Source organism: Lepidochelys kempii, chromosome 10, assembly GCF_965140285.1.
Source record: "Lepidochelys kempii isolate rLepKem1 chromosome 10, rLepKem1.hap1, whole genome shotgun sequence".
Lineage (NCBI taxonomy): Eukaryota > Metazoa > Chordata > Testudines > Cheloniidae > Lepidochelys > Lepidochelys kempii.
The window spans coordinates 7,405,137-7,426,585 of NC_136389.1; the positions used below are offsets into that span (position 1 = coordinate 7,405,137).

The 21,449-nt window shown below is 53.5% G+C and overlaps 1 protein-coding gene across 1 annotated transcript in view; it reads right to left on the minus strand.

Annotated features, from left to right (window-relative positions):
* Positions 1 to 5,881: 5,881 nt before the first annotated feature.
* The window catches only part of MYO15A (myosin XVA), an 87,971-nt gene continuing 72,403 nt past the window's right edge, over positions 5,882 to 21,449 (minus strand). Inside the window, exons 63-69 of the mRNA XM_078854471.1 lie at positions 20,978 to 21,074; positions 18,002 to 18,162; positions 13,436 to 13,569; positions 11,129 to 11,262; positions 10,052 to 10,185; positions 8,987 to 9,127; positions 5,882 to 6,640 (exon numbers count right to left, since the gene is read on the minus strand). Coding sequence (XP_078710597.1) covers positions 6,539 to 6,640; positions 8,987 to 9,127; positions 10,052 to 10,185; positions 11,129 to 11,262; positions 13,436 to 13,569; positions 18,002 to 18,162; positions 20,978 to 21,074 — 903 coding nt within the window. The 3' untranslated portion in view covers positions 5,882 to 6,538. The remainder of the gene's footprint in view (positions 6,641 to 8,986; positions 9,128 to 10,051; positions 10,186 to 11,128; positions 11,263 to 13,435; positions 13,570 to 18,001; positions 18,163 to 20,977; positions 21,075 to 21,449) is intronic.

The window sequence follows — 21,449 nt, forward strand, 5'->3', positions numbered from 1 at the left end:
GATTGTGGCGGGCAGGAGGTGCTGGGAGGGAGGGGCAGGAGTTGATTGGTGGGGCTGCCGGCAGATGGGAGGTGCTAGAGGGGGAGCTGACTGCCAAGCATCCACTAATTTGTTTCCTGGAGCACCCACGGAGTCGGCACCTATAATTAATGCCCACCTGCCGGCGAGTTTGTGTGCACGTGAGAACGGCTGCCCAGCACTTGGCTGCTGTGAATGACAAACTGGGCCATCTCACTACAGTTCCCCCTTCTGTCCAAATGCTGCTATTTCAGTCCCTACAGCAAGACATGCTGGTTACCCCTCCCACTGCACTGCCCAGTGCCCCTGCCTACTCCTGGTTGTCTTTCAGACCGTTCGCTTTCCAGGCATGGCCTCACACAAGCCCAGGCAAACTGTCCGAGTTTAACAAGTAATACCGAGATAGCTCTACGCCTCCCATGGCAAAAGCATGATATGTGGAGGGACTATTTTACCTCTCCAGTGGCAGAAGCCCACCTTTGTCACAAGAGGCTGTGCAACACCGGCCTTCTTTACGCTGGCCCCCGTGGGCCTCGCGTCTGGAAGTGCCGGCTGGAGAACGAGCTGCGCACCAAGCTGTGAGTGGGAAAGGCAGAGCTGGCTGTGGTGGCAATGAGGGTCGTTGTACCGTTTTGCGGTGCTAGCTGATAGCCTTTCCCCACTGCAGAGCCGTCCCACAGCCTGCTCAGTGGAATAGACTCTCCTGCCGGAGGCAGCCCATGCAAACGAGCGCTGGTCAGTACTAACAGCAGAAATCAACTCTGCTGCAGACAAGGGCGAGGGAACAAATACTCCCATCTCCTGCCAGAGGAGCGCTGCAGACTGCCAGATACCCGCTCTTCCCGGTTGGTTCCTCGTTTCCCTTTTGGTAATAGCCCAGAACGATGAAGCTTATCCTTTGTATGTGCCGTGTAACAGCAGTGATTTGGCAGGCCAGGCAAGAGCGTTGAGTCTTGCTATACAGGCAGAGACCCTCATGTCATGTGGCTTCAGAAAACAACCCAAGTTGATGAAAATAGCCCTGCATACCATGACGGTGGCTAGCCAAAGTCCGTGCGTTGCCAGCCAATCCTGGCTTGGGACAGGAATTACGCTCGGTTTGGTTGCAGCATCGAGAACGCACTGCTTTGGTCTTTGGGTTGATGTGGGAGTGGCCAGTGGAAAACAAGTTGAACCACCCACCACATGAGTCAGATGGGGCAGAATGGAGGAAAATAAGTGGAAAAGAAAGGAACATGTCTCTGCTGAGGAAGAACAAGCTGCTGCTGCTGCTGCCCTGCAAGGGTTGAGGGGAGGGATTAGCATCTCGGAGCTGTCATCTCCATAAAGATTAGACTGAAAATGATTCACACACCTACCTCTTGGCAGGGAAGAACTCTCCTGCCCTGGCTGCGCCTGTCAGGCTCCAGAGCTGATCTGAAGACTTGCCCCAGACTGAGAGAACCAATTAGGGGGAGGAGGTCAGGCTTTTAGGTCTCTGTGACTTTCTGGTTGACCAGCTGGTCTCTTCCCAGGTCTTTAGAAGTTCTGGATCCACGCTGCTCATTGAAAGAAATGTGACTCATCTTTTTACAAATGTTTACTCCAAAACTTAAAAATTAAATCAAGAAAACATAGCCGCAAAGCTAAGCTTGTGTTAATAATATTAAACTATGGACTCAAGCAAAGGGACAGGGATAGGGACAGCTATCAAATCGATATCAAATCAAGGTCAAGTTGACAGATTAGTCTCAATGTTGGATTGAAGTTAAATCATCAAATTAGTTAAATGGTCAAATTAATTAAAAAAAAATCAACCTTCAAATTGTAAAGAGGATTCTAAGAAGGTAGCTGCCTGTTTGGTTATACAATTAAAGGATTTTACAAAAGTCATCCAGTCTGTAACCTGGAGCTGGTTAAATATCTTAAATGTGGAAACCAAATTATTATCTAAAGGCTGAGCCACAGGCCTCAGGGCCAATTATAAAACTTCCTCTTATATTTCCATTCTTGCCTGGTGACTAACCCTTTCCTTCTGCCCTCCTATAACACAGACTTTAACAAAACACTCTTGAGATACCACAGTTTGACAACCATTATTTTCTAGAAATTACAGGTGACAATCACACTTCAGTGAGTAATTTTATGAGACAATATTTAGAGCTGTTTAACCCTGGAGAACTTTTCTTTCAGATACCTGTCCCATGTGGACTTTCTGGGGGTTCACACACACACACAACCATGCGTTCACTTGCACACCCTAACAATAAAAAGGCTGAATAGCTAGGACGTCAGCCAGCTAATTAAAAACAACAGACAAAACCAGAAAAAAGAGAAACTAGATACTTGAGGTATCAGGGCTTTAGGAGCTCTTGCAGTCTCTTGAATGCTTAGGGTAGGAGCTGGGGCTGCAGTGAAGGAACCAGACAGTGATATGCTGCTGGCACATCACTTGTTGCCAACAGGCCTTCAGATGCAGGGGCAGACTGGTCAAAGGAGTGGGCTAGACCTTGATGTCCTTACTTCCTCTCCCAAAGGTGGCTGCTCTTGGAGATTTTGGAAGGTCACTCTTCCCTCTGATGGCTTGTTGACCTGAAAGGCGAGGCATCTTAGCCTTATGGTTTGCGAACTTCGCTTACTCTGCCTTGCAACGCTTCCCTCCAAGACCTTTGCACAAATCAGGTGCAAGGCCAAAGTGAGCGTCAGTTTTGGGGAGAGGCCCACTTAAGGCCGGCAATTACAAAAATATTTGGAGTTTTGCATACTGCAGGGACTGGTGTCTGTGACTCCTCTCCAAAAAACCAAAGTTCGGCACACACAAGACCTGCTTTGAGATGGCCTTGAGATGACATGATGGGACCAGAAAGTTGGACACCAAAATTCTATAAAAACAGCCGATGTCTCGGGGGAGAGGGGGTAGGGGTTCCCAACAACCAGTCACTCAACATGCTGCCGTCAACAAAATTAAAAATAAACTGGATAAACTTACAATTGATGCCCTGATTCTCGCAAACAAGACAACTTATAGTAACAGTTCTATTTTGGAACTGTGCTGTAAGTCAAACCTTTGGGATCTTTTTCTTGATGGAGAAAAGCTACTTTGAAACCTACTGAGATAAAACCCACTTAAAATAGAACATTTTATAGAAGGTTGGGCTTCCCATAAAAGCTATAGACTCCAGACCCAGATGATACGCTTTTGTTCATTGTGCACAGCCATGCTCTGGAATCGAGTTGGGAAACAAGACAGAACAATATTACCTGTCAATAGATTCATTTCCTGCTTCTAAATGAACCCATCCTGAGGCACAGATCATATATAGGAAACGAGCAATGGCTGAATTAGGGCTAGGAACTTGATCACATTCTTGTCCTAGCTTCCCACACAACCACGTAAAGTTACACTAGAGGTGGATGATGTCGCAGTTTGGTTCCTCTCCTTTCGGATTGGGCACACAGTACGCAAGGCTGTTACTTGAATAGTAAATGATTAATGAGAAGGATAAGTGGTGATGTTTAGGAGAAGGCAGCAATTAATCAGCCTCGGTGACTACTGCAGAGATGATGGACTAGAACGCGGACAGGAGAAATAGGATGGAGTGCGCACTGGCTCTTAGGGGCTACGAGAAGTCATGGATTGCTTCTCCTCAGCCTGTAAGGGTGAAGTATAGCATCAGCTGAGCATCTGATAGAACCTGTCTTGGGTGACTTTATTGGACCTTTCTCTAGTATTTTGCTTCTCCGTCTACCCTGAAGAAGGCTGGTTAAGATCCTCTCCTCACTGTCCATATCTAATGGGAATGAAAGTGACAATGGTAAGGGGTTGAGCAGGCTAAGAAGTAACTTCAGAGACCTAGGAAGAGATTGGAAGACCCGTACCAGGCAGATGGCTTCAGAACTTGTCCTGAGGCGTGTTTTGTGAGCCTAGGATTCACCATAAGCAATAGGGATGTAAATACCGTTTAAAAAGTTAAACATTTAAACGATTAAAAATATTTCGTTTCAGTGGTTAACTGATTAAAGGCAGGAGAAGAGACTGTGGGGGATCCAACCCCTCTCCTGCCAATGAGTCACAACAGAAGTTGAGTCCAAAACTAGCTCCACTCTGCAGCTGCCAACAAACAGACCCACTTGTTGAGATTATCAGCGGCAGGGCGAATCAGCACCGCAACAATCCTTCTCTCCTTTAAAGAGGCCGCACAGTCCAGCCAGCCTGGGAGAGGCGCCCGCAGTGACTTGCTGGTGTCCTGAGTTCTGGTAACTCCCCATCCCTTCCAATTTTGGTCCCAAATTTTATACCAGACATAAAGTACATTTTGGGACCAATCCTGCAGCTGAGACCGATAAGAGCTTTGTCCTGGACTTCAGTGGGAGCAAGGCTGGGCAGGTCCTTTAAGGGCGATGGAGAAGAGAGCTAATCTCTCTACCTGAGTACTTGGATGGCCCTTGTCTCGGTAGTGCCTGAGCACCTCCCGGTCACTAATTCCTCACAACACCGTTGTCAGGCACAGAAGTGCTTTATCCCTCTGACCGATTAAGTGACTTGCCCAAGATCACACAGGAAGTTTGGTAAATGAGGAACTGAACCTTGCTTTTCTGAGTCACATGCCAGCACCTGTCCCACTAGACCATCCTGCCTTCCAGGCTGCAAAGACTGTGCTATACAGGTTTGCTTTCAAGCTGGGTCTGAGCCAGTGGCCCAGCTCAGACTCTCCATCTCTCTCATCATTGTGGGAATTCCACTCCACTTGTCACACCCAGCCTCTAGCTGTATAACGTTGCAAAGCAAACCTACCCCAGCCCCAGCCTACTCCATGCCAACAGTATCATGTGAAACCAGAGCCTCTGCATTGGCCTCAAAGGAACTCACTGGTTTATGAGCTCCTGGGGCCAGGTTTTAGGTGCCTAAAGAGGCAGCTAGGCTCCTAGTGGGAATTTCAGAACTCCCTGGGCACCTGGCTGCTCAAGTAATACAGTTAGGCCTGTCTGTGGTGAACATAGAGGTCATGCTATGCAAAGCTATCTGATTCGGTTCTTGGGAGTTGCTGTTAACGTTTTGGCTAATGCTGGTTCCGACGAGTTTGTGGCAGCCTTTGACTTTTGAGTCCCTTCCAGACAATCTGCCGTGTCACCAACCCAGGCTCGTCTCAGTTCTGTGTTTACATTAGGGCAGGGGCTCAGCTAGCAAACGCTCGCTATATCGCTGCAGCTTGGATGCGGCTTTAAATGCCAGAGTAATCCTTAAGGGACATGTCCGAAGTCATGTGGAAAGTCTGGCAGGGCCACGAACATAACCCGGATTCCTGGTCCTGTGCCTTAACCACATGACCAGCTGTCGTGTAAAGAACTGCGGTGATTCAGATGAAAGGCCTGACTGGATTCAGCGAATTGCAGTGTGCAAACTGCAGTTTCTCAAGGCCGAGTTGCCATGGTGGTAAAGCACTTGTGGCTGGTCTAGGCTAGCATCGCCTCTGTTGCTAGCAGCAGAGAAGCTGTAGTGATCCTCGAATTTCACCAGAACCTGAGAGCAAATATGACCATCGAGTGCTCTACTGTTCTGGGGGGATCCATCTAGACTAGAGTTTGGGGCCTCTTTTAGCTTGCGTTAACTGACAGCCAATTTATGAACACAATTGTAAATATTAGTCTAGTCAGGCTTCGGTCCCCCCTCCTGGGATCCTGTAGTAATTCTTGTTGTCAGAAGGGGGTCGCGGTGCAATGAAGTTTGAGAACCCCTGCTCTACACAAATCCTGGGTTGAGGAAAGAGAAACAACTTTGTTCCCCAGCACAAACCAGCACACCCAAACAACAGGCGGCTTTGGACTTAAAAGGAATTTTTAATTTTGCACAAATGAGAAACAAAAATAAAATCTCAAAGCAATGCTGAGTGCAAAACGTTACAAAAACGGGAAGCCATTTACAGGGCTAGCGCTACGGACCAGTGTACAAATGCAGGCGCCAGTGACGCTTATAAAAAATGAGAATTAAATCACAGGACAAACAAGACCAAAACACCGGGAGCGAACACAAATAAAAACCATCCGGTGTATGCAGCATGCAAACTGTTAGATTGCCAGGTCCTCGGTACAGGCAGATGTGCAAAACTGGACGTGTCCTGCTCAAGGACAATCAGTTAATATGTTGCTACTAAAGGAATGGATTAAATACACCTGATTCTGGAAAAAGGTCATGACCTATGTCCAGGAGGGCAGTAATTAAATAGAAATTAAGGCATCTGTGTTCACCTGTTAACTGGCCAGACTGCATTCCCCACGCTCTTAACTCCTCAGACCTCACATACGGTCTGTAAGTCCCCCGTCCCAGCACCTCAGCAGATGTACATCAGCCCCAGGCCACTGGGGCTATGCTGACTCGAACCAACTGGGAATCTGTCCCATCAGTCTCTATATTTAGTCTCTATATTTAGTCTACGTTGCGTCTCCCAGGACACGGAGATATTTGTTTATCTCCATGCTGGCTTTCACGCAAGTGGCGGTTAGGGAGGGAGCGTGCGAGCGTGTGTGTGTGTAACATGCCTGATCAGAGCAGTGTAATCTCACTGGGAGGGAGGGTGAGTCTCTTCTCGCGAGCGTTCAACAGACTTTCCATGTGGGTGGCGATCACGCGACACAACTCTAGGCCCTAAAGAGGGAAGGAAGCACAAGGGAGCGTTACAGCATTTTAACTCTGGTTACCGCCCCCCCCCAGCATTAGCGCCCCCTAGCCCGACTTAGAATGAATTGCACCCCTGTGCTGAAATTTGCTGGGGCCATTTTGTTGTGTAGCGTCCGGTCTTGCAATGGTGAAAGCCGAATGCCAATCCCTTGGCAGACACCTCCTGAGTACCTGCGCCTGGGCCAAGGAAAGCAAGGGGGCTCTGCTGCCTTGGACCCACTGTTTTGTTGCATTGGAATGAAAATGGTGCCTGCCTGCAGGGGCACAACGCTGTGTGAGCCCATTGTACTCACAGGGCTCCTGCTGGTCCTTCCCTCTAGTTACTGTTCCACTGTGGCCTCCCATTGGCACTTGCCTGGACTCTCTGTGAAATGCCCTCACACCGCTGGCCTTGTACAAGGGGCAGCACTGGAGGTGCCTTTTACCCAGCACAATAGGCAGTACCAGAGCATCCCCTGCTTCTCCCACGTCCCCCATATCTGGCAGTGCCCCTGAGCTACAGAACTACACGCGGTTAGTGTAACACGCCCCTGGTCCAAGAAGGGACATCGAGCAGCTCCAAACACTGGTAGCGAGACCGTCGGAAAGGTGTAGTAACGAGCCCCTGTTCTCTTGCCTCCCAGTCCTGGGCTTTAAACCATGAGGCCACCTTCCCCTCCGCATCCTGGAGAGATGCATAGAAATTGCTCCTTGCAGGAGTCCATCAGCAATAAAAACCTGTATGATCTACTCGGTCCTCATGTTTTAGTTAAAAGGCAAATGCAATGGTGCATTAGACTTTGGACACTGCTGGGCCAGCTGGACATCTGGCAGAGCCAGGATTTCATTGGGTTTTAGACTCTGAGGATGCATCTAGATTGCAGTCAAGGGGTCTGACTGCAGCACGGGTAGACGTACCTGGGATAGCTTTAATCTAGCCAGCTTGAGTAACACCAGCAGCGAAGCCGTGGCAGCCTGGACTGCAGCCAGGGGGGCACAACCCTGCCCAAGGCTATGGGTCGAGCCTTAAGCAAGTAGCTCATGCTGAAGTATGTGTCGTCACAGCTTCACTGCTGTTGTTACTCAAGCTGGCTTTGATGGAAGTTAACACGCAGGCCGCAGTCACACCTCTGACTGCAGCAGAGATGCACCCCGAGATTTTACTCACTAGGATTCCCTTGTATTTAAGCAGCTGCCTCCATGCGCTGGTTGTTCAACCAAGTTAGGCAGGGAGAAAGCAAACCCTGTCATGAGGAAATCTGCTTGCAATGATGTGCTTAGTTTGTGTGCGGAGTTACCAGGACTGCATGTGAAAAGTGGGTAACCGCAAGCGCAGAGACCAGCCTGCTTAGCACAAACGCACACTCACTGGGTGTGCTGCTGCACACCTAACTTATCTGAAGGTGTGTCTCTTAGTTTGCTGATGTGGAGTATGCGGCACAGGAGCACTTTTGTGCATTGATCCCGGAAGAGACAGGCTGGGGATGGTGCTGGCTTTGCTGTATTTCTGTACCCTCTCCAAATACAACCCACGAGCATTCTTTCTGGGAGCAGCAGCTACCTACCATCTGAAGGGTTAGCTTCAGAGATCCGGGTGAAGAAGCCAGGAGGAAAGCCAGAAGGAGACAGTAGGAAGAGAAGCGACAAGGAGAGAATTAAGGGGCTGGAGAGAGGATGAGTCAAGTGGCGTGTCCTCTGCGGGGGGATTGTCCTGATGAGACACAGGTGCCCTGGCTGCGTTCCCCTCCCTGAACCTCACCGTGGTGGGGTTCTGTGCTCCCCCAACCCGCTGGCCAGGGACACTGCTGTCTTTACTGTGTTGTAATACAGGGGCTCGGTGTCTCACAAGTGCAATATAGAGGGCTCATGTTGCTCTCTGGAGTTCATCTCATTTGTGGGGAGGGGGCAAGCTAGCTCCACACCCTTCACTCCCTGCTCCCAGAGCCCACAGAAACCCTTCACCGGTGCTTTGTGCGGTGGGGTGGGGTGGGATGGGCTCCTGGCATCCTGCCCCCTGCAGAGGGGAACCAGGAAGGCTGGGCTGCATCCCGCCAGCCCCATGGCTGGGGAGCGGGGCCTCGGCAATGAAGGTCAATGCCATTCAACCCACAAATCCCTGGGGAGCCAACCATCAGGAGTCACATTACAGTCTAAGTTTAAGAGCCTAAATGGCCATGTGAATTCAGGTGAGGCGATAACACCATAGGAACCTTTGCTGTGGCCCTTCCATCCCCTAAGCACATCCTGGCATTACCCTGCCCCGGGCCTTGAATCAAGACAGGGCCGAGAAGTTTAAAGAGGGGGAAAGGCAAGCTGCTTAGCTGCACTCCATACCTGCTCCAGCTGCAGCTGCGTCATCCTCTGTGACATCAAGTCTCCCAGCATGATCTCCACATAGGGGTAGCTGGAGCCGGCTGTGGGCCGCTGGGTCCTCGTGGACTGAATCTCCTTCAGCGAGAACTTCACAATCAGCTCCTGGGGATGGATGCACAGCTCCTTCATATGCACGCCCCACCAGGGACCCAGCCACAGTGTACAGACTATGAGCTCCTTCCTACCAGTTCATCCCTTCCTTCCCGGCTACCTTCATATGCACGCCCCACCAGGGACCCAGCCACAGTGTACAGACTATGAGCTCCTTCCTACCAGTTCATCCCTTCCTTCCCGGCTACTGTCCTTTATCATTCGCACTGCAATCGTGCCTAGGAGCCTGAGTCACGGATCAGGACTCCTCTGTGCTAGGCACTGTACAAACCCAGAAAAACAGGACAGCCCTGCCCCAAAGAGCTCCCAATCTAAGCACATGACAGGAAACAACAGATGGATACAGACAGGGGGACGGGGGAGCACAAGGAAACAATGAGGCAATAATAGGTATCCCTGCCTTGGGCCCCCTGAATAATTCATCCCCATTAGTCTTTGGAAAAATTGCCGTGGATCATGAGGCAACAGCTTTGCACTGAGAGGCAGATCGAGAATGGGGTGGGCACTCTATGTACAGGCCATCCTCCCCCTCCGGGCCGCTGGGGTTAGCCCTCTACCTCGGTCCAACAGCCAGGGTCACAGCAACAGCAGAATTAAGCTATCACCTGAATCCAGTGCACGACAGCGTGAAGGCTCTGGTGTCTAACACACGGGCCACTGCCGTATTAGGAGGCACAAAGCTGAGCCGGGTGTAGGGGGGACTCTCTGTGATGTATTAGAGCACACAGCCCCACTCCCAACCCACATGATGCCAGTCCCAATGAGTTCCACTCTCGGATCCAGCCCTCCCAGGGCAGACGTCCCCCGGCAGCCAACGAGCCTTGCCGACATGCTGCAACTGCACCCTGCACGTGAGAAGCAAGCACCTCCTGGAGGGGCCGGGCGAGGGGCTGGCCTGCTGCCCCCTACACCTACGTGGGTGTCCTTGTTGAGGAAGTTGAGGCCGTTCTGGTTGACGGCCAGGATGCACGGCGAGACGATGGCGTTGTTACTGCAGCTCTGGATGTAGAAGAAGGAAGAGCCAAACATGGGGAAGGCGCTCAGCAATCCTGCGGAGATGACATGCAGTCAGCAAAGCCAGGGACCTGCCCAGGGCGCAGCCAGGAACCCGACCCTGGGGCTGAACCATGATGATCAGCTGGGACATAGCCACAAGGGGGTCCCCTCCAGGGCAGGGAGATCCTCCCCCTCGGGGCAGGCAGTAGTACTGCCCATGCCCTGCAGGGAGAGGCAGCATTCGGTCCTGCAGCCCTGCTGGTGGAAGCTGCTAAGGGAGCGAGACGATCGATCATTGCATTTGGCCACACCCCCTTCTAAACAGCCCCGCCCTCTCTGGGCTCCCACGTGCCCCCAGTGGAGGGGCAGGTTGTCCCACACGAGGCTCTTCATGAAGGTTTACGCCGGTAGAGGCCAGGGCCTAACCGTGGAGGGTGGGAGCGGGGTTAACTGAGCTCTTTGAGCCCGCTGGAGATCTGGCTGAGGGCATGTGGGGGGGCACGGCAGGGCGGCTCTAACTCGCCCCTCCCTCAACATACCAGGTACCCAGCACCCACACACGGTCTCTTCCAGAGCAAGAGCCTCTCCTGCTTCCTCCCCACCCTCTGCCACAGGCTCGGGAATCGGTTTGGGCAGCAACATTGTGCATCGCTGATGAATGAACAGAAGCCGGGATGCCCGAGGCAGCACCGAGGGCATGGCAAGTGCCTGGGGGGCACCGCTGAGACCCCCCCACAGCTGTTGCTGCAAAGGCCCAGCCATGGCATGGGCTGGGGGGGGAGAGGGGCTCATCTCTGCTGCTGTGCCCCTCAACCCCAGGGCAGGACTCAGCTGCTTCTGCTCCTGCCCCACCTTTGACCATGTTCCCCTCTGATCCAAAAAAGCTCCCCAAATCCCAGGCTCGGCCGACTCCCAGCAGCGGCTCACTCGCGCGCCTGGCCACGTTGCCTGCCTCCGGTCCCTGCTGGGGCGGGGAGAGGGGAAGGGGGGGCTTACCTAGGAACTGAGCTCTGGCCTGGTGGGCGCTCAGGGCCTGGACCTGCGGCAGATGCTGCAGCACCACGTTGAGCCACGACTGAGCCTTCAGCGCTCGGCAGAACTGGGGTGGGACGTAAGCCTGCACCTCCCGGCTGCGTGGGGAGAGACCCAGGGAAAGGTCACAGCCAGCCCCAGGTAAACACTCAGGGCCTGTCCATGTCGGAGGACAGAAAACCCGCTGCGGGAGAGCGCTGCCCACCCATCACCCAGCTCCAGGGCAGCAGAGAACCAGAGAAGAACAAAGACCCCTCCTTGGGTAATAGCAGCCAGGGCTCAGCCCTGAGGGGGGGGCTCCTGACCTGCAGGTCCCATGGTGTCTTGCTGAGGTGGGGAGTCCCTCATCCCTGAATCGTTCTCATGCAGTGACAGTGCGGGGACTCCCCACCCCACTCCTAATGCAGCACACTCACCATGGGTATTGTCCAGCCTCGGTCCCACCCCGCCCGTCCTGGGGCTCTGCCTCCATTAATAACAAAACCGTACAGCAGCAGTGTGCTTACAAGCATAGGTCCCCATTCTGCAAAGACTCAGGCACACGCTTAGTTTTTTGAACCCAGTTAAATCACATGCAAAAGTTTTTCAGGGACTGGGGCCTCCTTCTTGAGCAGGCTGATGAGTGTTTCCCCCTGCAGGACTCCTGCCCTTCCCACTAGCTGTCTCTTGCAGCACAGCAGCTCTGCTCCTTAGTGGCACTAATGAGACTCACCTGGTCTGGTTACCAGGGAGAGTCAGCAGAACATCTCTGCACCTCCATGCAGGGTCCTACGCTTGACACCCAGAGACAAGCACATATAGACAGAGTTCAGTCTGAATACATTGCAAACCTAGGCCCGGATCCTGCAAGCTGAACCTGGCACCTGTTGGGAATCTCACTGATGTCAGTGCGGCTCTGCAAGGGCATACCCACATGGATCAGATTTCAGGGGAAGGGCCACAGTCAGCTATTCGCTCAGTTTAATAAGACTGGAGGACTTTGGAGTTGAGCCACAAGGTCACTGCTACCAGGAAACCCAAGTTCATAAAGCAGCCGTAGGCCAAGAGCCCCTCAGTCCTTGGCATTTGGTCTGGAACTGAAATTCCTACGTGAGTTCATCTTTCTTCTCATTTAAGTCTTATGTAAGTGGTAGAAAGTCTCCCACCTCTCCTCTCCCCTTGGGCCGCCCCCGCCCCAGGGCAGCAATTCTGCAGGCTCTCTGCACTTCTCTAAAAGCGTCACCTTCCAGGAGATTTTTTGTAGTGACTCAAATTCCAGGAATTCCCCAGCCCCAGAAGTACATGCGGGATTTAATTCACCACGACAGGAATAGTTAGTGCTCTGATTCGAGACTGGAATTTTGAATCTTCTCATTCCATGCAATCATTTCTCTGTGCAAGCATAGCTCTGGGGGGGATGTCTTGCGCAGTCAACCCAGGTGATCGGCACCAGGGTCGGAGCACCCGGATTTAGCGCTGCCCTGGTACGAGCAGCCCCACTGCAAAGTCCAACCCGAGTTCCTGTGTTCCATGCTGGTGCTGTGCTCCCCCCATGTGTCTCCCCGGTTCTGCTGGGGGGATGCCCCATTGTTCTTGGCGCTGCAGTCAGCCGAGCCACTCTATAATTCTTTCCCAGTGAATTGTGGGAGAACTTGTCTGTCCTTCTGGGCATGCGGGGGAATTGTGGGAAAGTCCTGGAGGACTATCCGCACTCTGTTCAGCCAGTGTCCTCGCTGCAGAGTGGGTGCGTTAGCAGCCTGCGTGGAAGCGGAACCTGGACTCTAACCCAGAGCCCCAGTGAGGCTGGCTAGCCTGGGTTGAAAGCGCCACTAGACTCGGCCGAGAGGTTGTGTGTGTATGGATGGGAGACGGGTTAGGAGCAAAACCCAGGGAAGACACTGGGCCGACTGCAGTGAAGACAGACTCTGGGGTGGCCTGTCAGGTCATACTGATGCCGATGACACCTCGTCTGTCTATAGCTCGCCACGTGCCCTCCGAGGACCTGGGGGCACTCTGCAAACAATGGAGCCAAGCAGCTCTGGGAGGTGGCAGTACGTATCACACATATGTTTTAGAGCTAAGGAACATTAGGCAGAGAGAAGCTAAGTGACTCGCCCAAGGTCACACAACAAGTAAGCAGCGAAGTGTGGAACAGAACCCAGGAGTTCTGGCTGCTCTGCTCCGGCAACTAGCCGGGGCTCCCTTCTCACTAAGGCGCAAACACAACATGATGGGACATAAGCCGTGGTAAGCAGGGTAGCACCCAAGCGCCACCAGGCTCAGGGTACCTACACGGTGGGCAGGTACATTCTGTCCTTGGCCCGGTGCTGGAGGGCTGCCAGTTTGGAGATCTGCTGGCACTGCTGTTCGCTGGGTTGCAGGGGAGGTAGGATGTTGAAGAGCCCCTTGAGATAATCGGGCAGGACCTGAAAGAAGATACAGAGCATGCCAGGCGTGGCTTTGTCACACTTTCTCATCAGGAGTAAACGGGAGCTGATCTGGGAGCTGCTGGGCTGCATGGGATGTGCTCAGGAAATGCACGTACTGCGTGCGACTGCGTTCACACACATACAGGCAGTCAGATACTGTGTAGAGGGCCATGGCATAACAACACACGATGCAGATTGAGGCAAAGCACGTAACTTCACACGGACTTCAAAGAGAAGCGTGCGGGCTTGAGTACCTTCCTGAACAGAGATGCTTTCCTGAATCGTGGTCTTAGACTGTACATGCGCGTACCCACTCTTTGGGGGGGAAACTTTGAAGAGTCAGGGAGGGATGCCCAGGGCAGAGGGGGGGCACCTGAGATCTGCGGAGGAACTAGGGGAATTTTGGACTGGCTGGGCAAGGAGACTGGGAGTGGGACAGAGTGGGGCAAGGAGAAGAACGTGGGTATGTTGGAGGGAAAGGGGCAGCAGGAGTCTAGCTTGAGGGAAATAGACAGAGAGGCTGCACCCACTAGAGCACACTCCCCTCCAGAGGCTGGAATGGAACCCAAGATTCCTGAGTCTCACTATTCCTCCACTGTCAGCAAATATCCATGAAACCCTCTGGCTAAGAGTCCCAACACCCTCTAGTGCTGGTCCACACAGAAGATGACAACCTACTACTGCCGTACTCCAGTAACTCCATTAGCGCACGTGGCAGAGGTCTGGGCGATGGATCTAAAGGTTCTGACCCTGTTGATGACCCACACAGGTGGCAATATCATGCCACATGAGGGAATTGCTGGGTTTTTTTCAGTTTGCTGGTCAATAAACCGAGTAAATTGCACCCACCAAATGACATTCAAAGAACATTGTTAAGGTTGCCAAGTCAAGCATACAAGTTAGAAAATGCCAGAATCAACAAATAAATACAAAGTACAGTTTAAATAATAAAATACTAATAATAATCTCTTAAAAAAAAGAAAATGCCAGAATTAAGGGGGCCTTTGCAGCCTTAATGTGGCCCCCTTGTGCATGCACAGTATGATACAGTCGTTAATTACATGAACACATCTTATCTTTTCCACAGGCCTCCTGCCTCATTCAATGCCCAGGACGGATCTGCCCCGGGGATGAGTCAGGGCTGTGTAATGAAGGAGGCTGTTGTCCCTTGAATCCTGATTTATTTGCTGCCGAAGTGAAAAGGTCTATAAAAGACCCAGGCAGGGGACTGCAGGAAGAGAAAGGAGAATCTCCCGGTTAAGGCGGTTGAAAGCTGCCTTGGAGAACTGGATTCTATCCCTGCCTCTGCCACAGAATTTCTTTGTGATTCTGGGCAAGTCCCTTAAACCAAACTTTTCAGAGGTGGTTACTGGTTGTGTGTGCTTCATTTTCTGGGTGCCCAACTTGATACCCTGGGGTCTGATTTGCAGATGTACTGTGTGATAACAACTGCGACTGAAGTCACTGGGAGCTGCGCTTTGAACACACAGAGCTAAGGACTCTGGAAAACCAGGGCTGAAGTGTCTCAAATTGGGCACCCAAAGTTAGTGGAAATTGTTTACCTTAATCTCTCTGTGCCTCAAATCCCCAGCTGTAAAATGGGGTCACAGGGATAAAGATAAATCCACTAATGTCTGCGAAGCGATCAGATACTACAGTAATGAGTGCCAGAGAAAAAAGCCCATGAGGAAATGAATAATTCTGTCTTCAGAGCTGGATTTGGACAGCATGCAGCAGCTAAGGCCTGGGGCCAGACTCTGAACAACACGGAGAAACCGAAACATTGAATAGCTGCTCGGTAAGTGAAAACCTTCCACCCTGTGCACTGAATGAGGCCGTGTCCTGTGGGAAAAACAGTACCTGATCAGGTTAGGAAAGACTGCACCATAATGCATGGGCACAAGCTGGCTGAAGGATGACTGCACACAGGCAGCATCAGTTCAGGGGGGGGCAGGTTTGTAAAAATTTTGGTGGTGCCCAGAACCCACCTCTGCCCAAATTCTGCCCCCCACCTGCCCAAGGCTCTGGGAGGGAGTTTGGGTGCGGGAGGAGGTCTGGGGTGCAGGCCCTAGGCTGGGGCAGGGGATTGCACAGCTACAGACTAGGGACCGAATGGCTAGGCAGCAGTTCTGCGGAAAAGGACCTAGGGGTGACAGTGGACGAGAAGCTGGATATGAGTCAGCAGTGTGCCCTTGTTGCCAAGAAGGCCAATGGCATTTTGGGATGTATAAGTAGGGGCATAGCGAGCAGATCGAGGGACGTGATCGTTCCCCTCTATTCGACATTGGTGAGGCCTCATCTGGAGTACTGTGTCCAGTTTTGGGCCCCACACTTCAAGAAGGATGTGGATAAATTGGAGAGAGTCCAGCGAAGGGCAACAAAAATGATTAGGGGACTGGAACACATGAGTTATGAGGAGAGGCTGAGGGAGCTGGGATTGTTTAGCCTGCAGAAGAGAAGAATGAGGGGGGATTTGATAGCTGCTTTCAACTACCTGAAAGGGGGTTCCAAAGAGGATGGCTCTAGACTGTTCTCAATGGTAGCAGATGACAGAACGAGGAGTAATGGTCTCAAGTTGCAGTGGGGGAGGTTTAGATTGGATATTAGGAAAAACTTTTTCACTAAGAGGGTGGTGAAACACTGGAATGAGTTACCTAGGGAGGTGATAGAATCTCCTTCCTTAGAGGTTTTTAAGGTCAGGCTTGACAAAGCCCTGGCTGGGATGATTTAACTGGGAATTGGTCCTGCTTTGAGCAGGGGGTTGGACTAGATGACCTTCTGGGGTCCCTTCCAACCCTGATATTCTATGATTCTATGATTCTATGATTGGGATGCAGGCTCTAGGAGGGATTTTGGGGATAGGAGGGGGTGCGGAGGGAGGGGGTGCAGGTTCTAGGAGGGAGCTTGGGGATGGGAGGGGGTGCGGCTGCGGATGAGGGGTTTGGGGGATGGGAGGGGCTCAGGGCAACAGTAGGAGTGTAGGGGTGAGGGCTCTGTCTGGGGCTGGGAATGAGGGGTTTGGGAGGGGCTCAGGGTGAGAGTAGGAGTGTGGCGGATGAGGGCTCTGTCTGGGGCTGGGGGGTTTGGCGATTAGAGAGGCTCAGGGCTGGGGCAGAGGGTTGTGCAGGGGGATGAGGACTCTGTCTGGGGCTGGAGATGAGGGGTTTGTGGTGTTGGAGGGGGCTCAGGGTTGGGGTGCAGGGGGGTGAGAGCTCTGGCTGGGGTTGGAGATGAGGGGTTTGTGGTGTTGGAGGGGGCTCAGAACTCAGGCAGAGGGTTAGGGTGCGGGGGGATGAGCGCTCTGTCTGGGGCTGGGGATAAGGTGTTTGGGGTGTTGGAGGGACTCAGGGCTGGGGCAGAGGGTTGAGGGTGCGGTGGGGGGGTGAAAGCTCTGGCTGGGGGTGTGGGCTCTGGGGTAGGGCAGGGCTGGGGATGAGTCTGGGGTGCAGGCAGGCTGCTCCGGGACAGGGGCCAGAGAGGAGGACTCCCCCCAACCCTTTCCCTGCTGGCAGCAGCGAGCTCTGGGGGAGGAGCCCCCCTTTCCTGCCCCCTCCCAGCAGCACCCCCCCCACTGTCACTGCATGTGCTCCTAGGGCCCCTCTCAGGTCCAGGAATCTCCCTCGCCTCCCGCGTGGTGGGTGCCGGGGGGAGCTGTGTGCGCCTCCTCCCCTGCTGTTGCCCCTGACTGTAGCCTCACTGGGGGCGAGGGATGGAGCTGCCCCTTGCCCAGCATGGGGCAGGAGTGGTGACAGCACGCGATGGGGCCCCCTGTGCTGGTGGAGGGTCCCGTCGAAAAAGGGAAGGGTCTGAGGGGGAAGGGCCGGTTCAGTCAGTCTGCCCTAGCAGTGGAGATGGGGACCCTAGGACCCGGCAGCAGCAGTTGCTGCAGGGAGGCAGCATGGAGCTGCAGGGCAGAGGCAGGGGCAGGGATGTTCTGCTCCAGGCCCCAGGAGGCAAGAGGGAGCCGGGGGACACTCAGGGGAGGCAGCAGGTGGGGCGGGGGGGGACACCCGGCCCCAAATATTGGTGGAACTGGGCCCCTGGGCTCTGAATGTTGCTGGTGCCAAGGCACCAGGTGGAGATATAACTCGCCGCCCCCCAGTGCTGGCACTTCCTAACTTTTGGGTGCTTGGCTTTGCAACCTGTTTAATGTTCTCTTAACGTCCTTTTTCCAGACGGGGGGTGTTTAGGCAAACAGAAGCTAATTACCTGGCAATGGAATCTGGCTGGGACACCAGGGCTAACCCCTCTGCTCTGCCAGAAAGGAGCCAGGGGATCTTTAATAACCGCGAGAGGTCAGGAGCTTGGGTTTATGACAGATTGCTCCTCAGACACCCATGAGCCCATACTCCAGGGAAGGGAGGAGGAAGAGGCCCTCCTTAAACTAAGGCAACTGATCCTCTGCCCCTGGCTGGTTCTGAGCTGCTACCTGGTTATAGTGCATGGTGACATACAGCTCATTGTCAAATTTCAGTGGCTGGGTCCAGATGACACGCCGGTACCAGAACATGTAGCTGCTGTCCACTTGCTCCATCTCCGTGGCCACGTCAAGGATATACTCCCGTCGACTCAAGGGGCGGACATTCTGACCTATGGGGAGCACAGGGGAAGAGTCAGCTGGGTGGCTCTGATTTTAAAGGTCGCCTGGCAAGGAAAAGCCAGCTGGGCTGCTCTGGTTTTGCTCCTTTACGATGTAAAAGGGTAAAGGTGGCTGGAGAACTGAATGGTGTATGCAGAGCAGAGATACTGAAGGTAGGAAATCAGATTCAGTGCTACTCTTTGATGCTTTGGTTTGTGTCCACGCCTACTTAACCCTTGGGAGAACAGCTCTCTTTGTTTAGGATTCAACCACCCAGCCCGTTCCATTGAAAGCCGAGAAAGCTGCCAGTCCCCATCTCTGAGGCTGTGTCTACATGACAGAGCCTATGCCGGCGTAGCCGTCGGCACATCTTCGCTGGCGTCATGAAGGCACAGCGTGCACCGACAGAAGGAGATTGTCCTAACCCTGCTGGCAGACACCAGCTCCCCATACGTTAGCTGAGTCTACTCTGCGGCAAGGGGACATCGTTACCCTGAGTGACATAGCTACACCGGGATAAGTTTTACGTGTAGACCAAGCCTCAGTCATCTGTCAGAAACAGGGAAGACAAGACTGACCACTCCTGATAGTTCTAAGATAAAGAACAGGCAGAAAAAACCCCATGAAACACCTTTAAAACAAAAGTCCAGGCCTTCTTTACACATCATCCCAAAAGGACACAAGCTGAGTCCGCGTTTCCTTCTGCAGGTCGGCTCTAAAAGCTTCAGGATTTGGGGCACTTGGAATCATCCATGTAACTCCTGAGAGCACATTATAATTCCAAAGTTCAGGAGAGCCCTTACGCAAACGGATGAATGCGGGTGTCATAAGCCCCATTTTATAGATGGGGAAACTGAGGCAGGAGGAGCTGAATTGATTTGCCCCAGTTCACAGAATAAGTTGGAGGAAGGGCAAGGATTAGATCCCACAAGCCTGTGTCACTGGACCGTGCCACCCCCTCTCATGGCACAGCCCCCAGCCAGGGGTCAGATCAACTGTGGAGAATCCACATTCAGAGCCCCGGAGCTCCGTTTCCAAGAAGAGGCTTCCAACTAGACCCATAAAAAGCAGCAGAGAGGGAGTGAGCGGGTTGGTGAGGCTAAGAAGGCTCGTGACATTCCTAGGGTGATGCAGCGCTTTCCCAGAAAGCAGGATATGACTCAGAGATGCTATTTCCTGGAGCTTCTGGGCCCGTCCACACAGCCCTTCCAATGGTCACTTTACAGCCCTCCCCACCCACACTTTAACTAGGCCACTGGCTAGCCAAGCCAACAGGGCTGCCGGGAGCTGTGGAGAGGCACAGACAGGAAAGTGGGGGCTCGGCCCCAGGAAGCGCTGGGATACCGTGAACCATTTCCTGCCTTTTCAGCATTTCAGAAGAAAGCTGAGGCCAATAATCCACAGCCCCCCCTTCCGGGCACTGCCCTGAAAGCTGGCAATGGGGAAGCTGCCAAGGTGCTGCAAAAATACCAAGCAGGGCACCCCTCAAAGGCAGCACAAGCCCACAGCCAGCCCCAGGGGACAGGATACTCCACTGGGGCAGGTGAGGTGGAAACCTGCAGAGCTGCTGGCTGCGCTGCACCCGTCCTGTGCGTAGAAACGCCAGGGCTGCGACCCTGGCACCATTCACCCGCCCTGAGCTCCGCTGAGAAAGGCCAGAGCTTGGCAGCCCGCAGCTCTCAGGTGCCTTCTTCCTCCCGTCATGGCCTGAGGCTTTTCCATCCTCTCTGTGCTTCCAAGCCCGGCAGCTCAGCACCGACGCCGTCAGGAGAGGCCTGGCACTGCCAGAGGTTGCCCCTGGCACAAGCTCCTGGTACAGAGATGGCTGTTCGGGTCGGTTTGCCCGTTCTTCAGGGAGGCGGTGGGGCCTCAGTGCAGTATTTCACCCCCGCAGGGAATGCACATCACACAGGGCTAAGCCTCTGGACACACAAAGGGCTTAACGGGACAGTGTCAAGATAAAAACATCCCTCACAAGCAATCCAGTCAGTGCCTCCTGAGTAGTCTCCTGGGGCAGCAGCTTAACTTTGCGGTGGTGAACGGCAGGGACGGCCGGTTCATTAGGCAAGAGACAGCACTGTTCAGCCAATGCCAAGGAGCTGGGTGGTGTTTAGCCAGGTGCGAAAGCCTCCTATGCTTCTCTTTTCACATAAGCGTAACGGGAGGCAACGTGGGCTAGTGGGCAGAGCGCTGCTCTGGGAATCAGGAGGCCAGGATGATATTCCCAGCTGACCTGCTGCGGGACAGTGGTCAAGTCACTTGTTCGCTTTGTGCCTCGGTTTCCCCTCCCACCCTCTGCCCGTTTACACTGTAACCTCTGCTGGGCAGAGCCTGTCTGTGCCTAGGTGTTTGCCCAGCGCCTAGTACAATGGCTCAACTGGGATTTCTAGGCAATAATACTAAACAGGGCGAGGCGGTGAATCTCTCTCCTGTGTTTTCATTCCTTACGGGGTTTCATTTCTCTTAACAGGGCAGCGTCTTGATCTGAACAATGGCCTGTGCCATGACTCCCCGAAGGAGGGGGAGCACCAGGGCTCAGGAGGCTGCTGCCCCCGGCTCGTCTCTGGAGGCGGGCCACGGAAATGGGGTCAGCCAGGAAGTCCCCCCTCAATGCATTTGGGACCTGAGTGGCATCACCTGCTCTGATGGCACCCGCAGGCCTGGGGAAGCCAGACGTTGGTCAGCTCAGGCCGCCTGTCGGTGGGCATGCAATATGGGAATGGCCAGTGGCAGAGGCAGGCCGCTGGGCAGGATTGGGGGGGTGGGATGGGACCACTTCAGAGGAGAACATGGGGAGAGCGACCCCTGCCTGCCCCCACGGCTCACCTCTGTTGGTAACGGCGAAGATGACATATTCGTCAAAGGCCTCAGGCCGATGCAGCCCCATTTCATAGCACATCTCCTCGATCACGTCCAGCGCAACCTAGAGGGGGGGCAAACCACCCGGCTGAGCCCCTGAAAGGCTGGGAAGGAGGCTCTAGCGCTGGCATTGTGCCCACCGCCACCGTGGTCTCTGCCCGGCACTGCTGGTGGGACTTCCTGGAGTGACACCCCTTCCTGGCTGCCTAGCAAACCCCTGGATGGCCTGATCCCGCAAGGTGCAGGCCATGAGGAGCAGCAGCAGGGGAATCTCCGATGGGTTCAGAGATATGGCCAGAAGTTTGGGTGCTTTGCAGCTCCAAACTAGGGCCGGGCCGGCAACCCCATGGGATCTCTCCCCCCTCCCAGGTGAGAGAGCAGCAGGCTCAGCCTCAGGTAAACAAGAACCTGAACACGCCTTTGAGGGGCAATCAGGTGC